Source organism: Papaver somniferum, chromosome 1, assembly GCF_003573695.1.
Source record: "Papaver somniferum cultivar HN1 chromosome 1, ASM357369v1, whole genome shotgun sequence".
In the NCBI taxonomy this organism is placed as follows: Eukaryota; Viridiplantae; Streptophyta; class Magnoliopsida; order Ranunculales; family Papaveraceae; genus Papaver; species Papaver somniferum.
Window position 1 is genome coordinate 193,885,594 of NC_039358.1, and position 8,163 is coordinate 193,893,756.

An 8,163-nucleotide genomic window follows, 5' to 3' on the forward strand; every position below is an offset into this window, starting at 1 on the left:
ACTATCATTATTCATTTCACCTATAGGTATTCATTTTACCCATAGGTATTCATTTTAAAGATTAGTATTCATTTTAAAAATGACACCAAATGTACTGTTCGGGTGATTGTTTTGTGATCGTGAAACTGTTTTGGGATCGGTATATAGTTTACCGATCCTTATTGCTTTACACCTGAAAAAGATTAGTTGTCACTTCGGATTTTAGTGGAATTCCCTCTTCTCTCATTGAAGATGGTCTTAAATTTTGAATTTTTTTTTAATGGTTTGGAACAGTGGCCTTAGGCTACATCCGACTTTGAATCCAATATAATGGAACCAACAGGTTCGTCAGTAACGCCCAATGTGTTAAATCTTTTTGAAACCTCTGTAGTTCGGTGAAAAGTAAACAATTTAGTCCATAATTAGCGTATAGTCTAGACTAGAGGGAGGGACAGAGAGGCAATGATAATGAAGCCAAGAATGTGACTGATTAAGTAATCTAATCTAATTATCATTAAGACATATAATTAATTGAACAATAATCAATGAAGGGTATTTAATGTAAATGAATGGAATAATAAGGGTTGTTTTAATAGTTGTAATATGATCATCCTGCCACGCTCTTATATCTTAAACATTATTTGCTAGGTGGACATAGAAAGACAGTTGTCATACAACATAAAACCCCCCTACCACCACCACCTTTTATTTCATTTTGATTTTGAGTTTCAATTATTATCCCTACCCAACCAAGAAGCCAAGTTCTTCAATTCATTCTAGGTACCCAAAATCTTGGTCATATTTTTAGTTGCTAATTAAGCTAATTGGAGGTTTTTCTTAATAAAGTTTGTTTTTGTGTAGATCTTTTTGATTAAGTTAAAAACAAATCAAATAGAGATGGCCGGTTATTGGCAAACAAGGGTGCTTCCAAGATTGAAGAAGGTTTTTGATAAAGATGGTAAAAAGGCTGCTGCTGCTGATGCATGCAAATCCTTCGCCGATTCTAAGGTTAGTATACATACATATACATAATAGTAGTTGTCAGTCCTAATTTTGCACACAATTTTTTTTCTTCTTCTTTTTTTTGTTAATTCTTTCAATTTGTTGTATTTATGTATATAGGAGGTGATTAACAAGGAGTTTGAAGAGAAGAAACCTGAACTTGAAACCAAAGTTTTAGCAGTATATGAAGCTTCTTCAACTGAAATCAAGGTAATTAGCAATCATCAATTAACTAGTTCTCCAGTGCAACTTGCAAGTGTCAGCTAAGCACAGTTTATGTAGAAGATATAAAACACTACTTATTTTTGTTGTTAATAATAAGATCTATTTTTTTATTATTTTTTTGTGACAGACTTTGGTGAAGGAAAGAAAGACTTCGGGTGTAAAGAAGCACTCAGCTGATGTTCAAAAATTCCTTGACGAATTATCAGGAATTGGTAAGTAGAAAATTAAAAATACCCATTTAGTTGTAATCCCTGGTATGACTTAATTTGGATTTTTCAGAAATACTTGTGTAGCTGTTGGATACTATTTAGATTTAACATTTGGGTTTATGTTTGAGTTAATTAGTGTTTGGGTCGTGAGTTTTAGTACTCCTTAGCATTTGGGTCCTAAGTTTGTCCGTTATAGTGTTTGGGTCGTTGACCCCGTTAGTCAACCAAGTCAACTAACATTTTTGGTCCAACTGTTAGTTATGGTTAATTTTAGTTTGTTAAATCTTAATTAACCGAGCTCAAAAATTCATGATCATCATCATCATCGTCATTCTTCAAAAAAAAAAAAAAAAAAAAAGATCATCTATTCAATCAATACTCAAAGAACCCATTCTCAACTAATTCAGACTCCGTATATGACTCATTAATTCAAATCAATTAGGGATTCTAATGACTTCATCTCAACCAATCACCCATGAAATCTTCAGCTACAACACTTCTTGTAAGTTGCTTAAAACTTGTGTTTAAGATAAAACCAACTTTCCTTATCTATCACACAGATTCAAAACCCCATCTTAATCTCTGTTTCAATGTAGTAGTTTTAGTTAGAATTCAGATGCGAATAAGATGAGGCTTGTTTTAGTAATGGAAGTTCATAAACTATCTTAAGTATAAAAAGATGAAGTACATGTATAGATCTCTATTCACTCGAAAAAATTAGATGTCTGTTGTACAAACTTTTGAGTATAGATTCGAGAAAAAGAGGGAAAGAAAGAATAAATTCCTTTGTAAGGTTGACCAACAAACTTTTGAGTATAGATTCGAGAAAAGAGGGTAAGAAAGAATAAATTCCTTTGTAAGGTTGAGGTCTAACTGAACCTTTGAAGAGAAACGTTTTTTAATTAGTAAACTAACGGAGGTAACAGTTTGACCACTTGACCGGATTGACTGACAGGGTCAACGACCCAAACACTATTACGGACAAACTTAGGACCCAAACACTAACATATACCAAAATCTACGACACAAATATTAATTAACTCTTTATGTTTTCACGCACTAAGAAAGTACGAGTAGTTTCGGTAGGAAGAAAAATTAGCGCACACTTATCTAATTATTATATTTTCCTTTAACAATATCAGACTTCCCTGGAGCAAAACAAGTCTGTGAAGCATCAAAGACCCTGAGTCCAGCTTTGGTGTCGAAACCAATTCTGTTTCTATTTGAGAAGGTGTCTACTTTTGTAGTCATCCCTGAAGTTGAAGTTAAAGACAAAGAATTACCAGCTGGAGAAATTGTTGCTGCAACCACAGAGGAAGCTGCAACCACAGAAGAAGCTGCCACCACTGTAGAAGCCGCCACCACAACCTCTGAAGAAATTACCCCTGAGACCACGAATATCACTGCTGAGCCCGCAGAGAAAGAAGTCGTAGTTGTTGCTGAACCAGTTCCTGAAACCACACCAGTTGTTTGCGAACCAGCCAAAGCTGAAGTAGCTGCTGAACCAGCCAAAGCCGAAGTAGCTGAACCAGCGGTGACACCACCACCAGCAGTAGCAAAGCCATGATGAGCATGATTGATTGATGTGAAAATCCTAAATCATTTCCAGGGTTTTTCATCATAGAAAGAAAAATCATATATATGAGTGGGGTCCAAGTACATTACTGCTACTACTACTATTTTGTACCTTCTATTGTCGTTGCTGTTGTCTTGTATTTGTTATTACACACACCACTGCGTCATCCCACACCACACCACATGTTTGTACGTGTTGTTTGTTTTTTTACTTTATTTTACACAAGATTTGTTATTCTTTCTTCTTCTCGGCTGCAAAAAACCTTGTATGTATTAAACTTTTAAATTTCATATGTTTCGTGATGAACGGTGGAATATGATGATGATTTCGTTGTGTGTTTTGCATTTTGGGATAATCATCAACTAAATTGAGATCATCTCTTACACGAATTAATGAAATGCAGTTGCTTATTGATTAATAGATGCATATGAAATTTTATCGCTGTCTTTCCAAAGAAAAAAAAGAAGAACTCAATTACTCGGGAGTCTATGGGTTTTTGGGGGTTGATGGGTCATGAAATAGTAATTCTTCTAACTCTTTTTTTTTTTTTTGTGAATTAAGGTATTTCATTAAAAACTAAAACTCAACGTGAGTCGACATTACAGTAGAAGTAGAGTCATCTACGATAGCTAACAATTTAAAGATATTACAAGAAAACTAAATGATAAAACCACCGAAAGGTGTTGGACAAGCATATGTTGTCTCGTTAAAAATTTTGACAAGGAAAATCCATAACCAAAGGGATAAAATCTTGACAAAGGAAAAGAGCACAACGCGATGAGTCCTAAAGAAGATTCTAAACCTAAAATTGCAAAGATAACCAAAATATTTGTAAATCTTCATTAACCTAGGAAGCATTCGTTCTCCATCGGTACCCAATGAGTAGTCTTCTAATACTGGCAGTATGTATGGTTTCATAAACGAGATGTGAAGAATGAGCTTCTTTGCTCGCGATAACGCTATCAAAAAGGTTTCGTGAGCCCTTTTATCACGAACAAGTCTGATAAAAGTGTCACGACGGCCTGTACATGAATGAGATCTCTTCTTAATGATTGAGGATGACGGTATAGCCTTTTCCACAATCGAAGATTTTGTTGATGAGAGATGCATCTTCGGAAAAATGCAGCCATTTAGAACGTAGCCAGTATTGATTTCAGCATCATGTTGTTTCACAGGAGCATTCATTTTCCTATTCAAAGAAGAAACACAAAAGTAGATTAAACTACCGAACAATCTAACACGGACATAATACATATTAAAAAGGAAAGCTAATAAACAGAAATTAACCCAAATTGTAACTAACACCAATTGAAAACAAAAGTAACCAAATACTGAACCAAAAACTAATAAAACTGTACAAGATGAGAGTCAATTAAGAAACCTAGTTTACTATCCAGTCTCAACTGTTACTGTGATAAAGTTGTTGATAACCTCAGACTAATAAAAGGAACAATCAGAATATCCCAAAGCGAAAATACCAGGGTCAACTAATAATTTGGTGCTTAATAAAGCTACAAAACTTAATGGGTTCTAAAAAAATTCAGAAGCTAGCGAACCTGAATAATATGCATCTTAATAATACAACATGGGGCAACATATTAACAAATAAAAGGAAGTAAAACAAAGGAGATGAGTGAAAGAAAAAGGCCCGTATAAAGCCAACCCAAACCAACTGTAAATCTCAGACACTTGTTCTTGCAGAGAGATAACATTGATTCACTATAACTGCCAGAAAACTTAGAGAAAATTGACTTTGATGACAAAAGAGAAAAAGAGCAAATAGTTAGGATTAAAAGGATAACAACAAAGATGGTATTGAAATAGGACTTACCCGGGGGTTGATTTAGGATCAGAGAAGTTAGGGTCAGGGTCTAGGGAAATAACTTTTTTTTTAGGCCACAAAAAGGAATTACAAAGAAAATCTAGGCGAAAACTCATCAATCATAAACTAAATGAAGGCATACGATTCAATCAAGATATATATAGAGCCAACACACCAACAAAATCAACAACTTCAAATCCAGACACCAAAAATTGGATCCAATCCTTAAAAAAAACGTACAAATTTTTAATTCAAGTCCTTTAAAGAAGCCAATTCCAAAAGTAACTAGCCAAGGTAAACAAAATCCATCCATGTTCTCGGGAAAAATTAGACAAGTCCATTTAAGAAGAAAAGAAGCCACCTTCGATTAGAGAAGATAAAGAGACAAAGAAACAGCTTCTAAGAAAACCACAGTCACCGGAGCATATTAAAGATTTAATTCACAAAATTACTTTTTAAATTTCAAGACATAACTAAGATGTTTTTAAGAAGCAAATGGTCTAACTCCTTTAAGGAAATACCAAACTCAGTATTTTTTCCGTGTTCAAAAACAAAAAGATCCAAGAGAAGAAACAAAAATTGATTGATTAAAAGGAAAAGCGAAGATTGAGGGGAAAAAATAATAATAAAGGAAGACGGACATTTAAGAAATCAAGAGACAGAAGAAGTAAAATTGATGGTCTAGTATAAAACCATTTGATTTTTAAATTCATTTGTAAAAAAATAAGAAACGACCAGAGAAGAGAGATACAATGGTTTTTCCTTCAAAAGCTTTAGCAAAATCAATTAAAAATTTCCTTTAACATTTCTGAGAGATTGTCCTTTTTTTTTTTAGATTCATATCAGGACAAGAATAAGGGAGGAGCACATGAACAAAAATTAAACCCGAGAAAAAAAGAAAGAAAAAAATTGAAAAACTTAAAATACATAAAATAGAATAAGATCACCACATAATAGATTACAGAGAGATAGATCTAGTCAAAAGAGAAACACCTCACAGATAAAGAGAGAAACAATAGAAGAGACAAAGATCTAATCAGGAGAAAAGAAGCTTGAGAATATATGATAATAATCCAGACCCATCAAAAGAGTTACAGAAAATCCAAAGAGAAAGAGAAAGAAATACCTGATTCAACAGATCCATAGAGAAGAAACAATAGAAGAGACATAGATTCAATCAGAAGAAATGAAGCTTGAGAAGAGATGATAATAATCCAGACCTATCAAAAGAGTTGCAGAAAATCCAAAGAGAAGGAGAAAAAAGAACCTGATTCAACAGATCTATAGAGAACAAGGAAAGAAAGATCAGGGAATACAACAAATATCCCCAATGAAAGAAAATCAAAGATAAAGTAAACAAAGGTCTCAAAAATTAAGAAAATAAAAATAAAAACCAAAATTGACTGCCTATTATCAACAGAACATACAACTCTTTATCCTACTAGTTTCAATAATACCTAATGGACCTTCGATTAGATTAGTGATGATTATGATTATAAAGTAACTAATCATGATTAGTCAATTGATTAGACTAATCTAATTATTACTATTATGAGAATCAAAAATATTTTTTTTCTTTTGTTTTTGATTTAGAAGAAGGAGAAGGATGATTTTGATGAACTTTTTTGAATACTTTGAAGAAAACTGATGAAATCTATCCCGAAACTAGTCTAGAAAACCTTGTAATCAACCCCCATTAGAAATTTTGATTGGTTCAAATCTGTTAGAAACTGGAAAAAGATCTGAGTTTTTTTACAGGTTACGGCTGGGAAAATGTTGTCGTCCCATCCTTCATACTCAATAACAGCCCGGAAAAGATCTTTTCCAAGCCGTTATAAAGATTTACAGTTCGACATTTAACAACACCTGGTCGTAACCAATATATACGGCTAAGTTAAGATGAACTCCTGGACGAATACTTATCCAGAGTCACATGTGTCTCAATCACGACTGAAAACCTAACCGTAAAAGGAATACACTGTTGGGATACCCAGCCGTTTTTTGGCCTGAACACTCTCAACCACTGTATTTAATGCATTTTTAACTTCTAATTTTCAACTAAACGATTAGTTTTTTTTTTTTTTTAAAAGAGAAGAAGAAGTAGATGTTATGTTATTAAACTCTATAAAAGGAGACCATTCTATTATCTCTTCCTCCCCCAAATTCTAGATATAAGCTCTCATATTCATTCTCATCTATTTCTCATCCAAAAAAAAGAATAAAAAACACTATGGTGACTCCCTACACCGATGAAGAAGATTCTGTGATTGTCAGAGCATGGGCAACAATCAGACAACATGATGAAGACATTGACGTAGATCAAACATCCATGTCTTTTTAGAACCGTGTTTTCATAGTTTTTGTTGCACTAAACGAAAATCGTAATGGACGAACTTTGGCAATCGTTAAGGAGAGATTCGAGAAAGCCTTTGAAGAATTCGAAGTTTTCAAAAAGGATGAAAGCCCAAAAGGAAGCAATCCCACTATGTTGGGTGCGATTAGAGTAAGTTTTTTAATAAGTTGTTTCATCAGAATAACACTATCTAGCATAACGTATTTGTTTCTATAGTGGTCAAGGGATCACCTCCAATATGAGGTAGTCCATGGGAAAGAGTTTGAACAAAATGACAGTTATTGCATCTTGGAAAATACTACCAATGATTTTGACCGATACGAATAAGGGTTTATTTCAAATGTTATGATCTATCTTATCAATGTAATGAAAGATGTATGATTTTCCGATTCAATGAATGAAAAACCATTTTGGTCTATTGAGTTTTATGTTTGATCCATTTCTTAAAAGAAAAAAAACAAATACTTTCAAAAAATTTAAGTATTTTCGGCCAGGTTTTAATCCCAAACGACCTAACCGTTTTGACCAGAAAAACTGAAAATTCAGATTTACGGTTTGGATAACGGACCACGACGAAACCAGAAATCGGCTGGGTTCTTATAGTTTCCAAACTGTAAATCGAATATCAGTTTGGAAATTATTTTTTTGGCTGGGATTTAACAGGTTACAACAGGATATTCTAGCCATTGATTGCGATTCTCATAATTACAACTTGTTTACCTAGTCATAAGTTTGGTTGGTTTTGTATATTTTGTTGTTGTATTCCATAAAAATTTTAAATTTCCATTCATCAATTCATAATGTCCATTACATAATCGGGCTGCACTACATTCGATGGAAAAAATAAAACATAGAGTATTACAACTAAATAGTCAAGCTTAGTTGATAATCTTAATAAACTCTTTTGTGATCCAATCACATTTCTCATGCTCAAACTCTTCGCGACGAATAACTTTGTATCGGAATTTTTTTTGCACATATTCACTCTATTGTAAAA

The 8,163-nt window shown here is 33.3% G+C and overlaps 1 protein-coding gene across 1 annotated transcript; it reads left to right on the forward strand.

Moving 5' to 3' along the window:
• Positions 1 to 599: 599 nt before the first annotated feature.
• LOC113310797 (plasma membrane-associated cation-binding protein 1-like) lies at positions 600 to 3,326 on the forward strand. The gene is made up of 5 exons (XM_026559587.1): positions 600 to 759; positions 841 to 987; positions 1,102 to 1,191; positions 1,334 to 1,418; positions 2,558 to 3,326. Exons 2-5 carry the CDS (start codon positions 877 to 879, stop codon positions 2,980 to 2,982), a joined length of 711 nt encoding a protein of 236 aa, XP_026415372.1. The 5' UTR covers positions 600 to 759; positions 841 to 876; the 3' UTR covers positions 2,983 to 3,326.
• Positions 3,327 to 8,163: the final 4,837 nt, after the last annotated feature.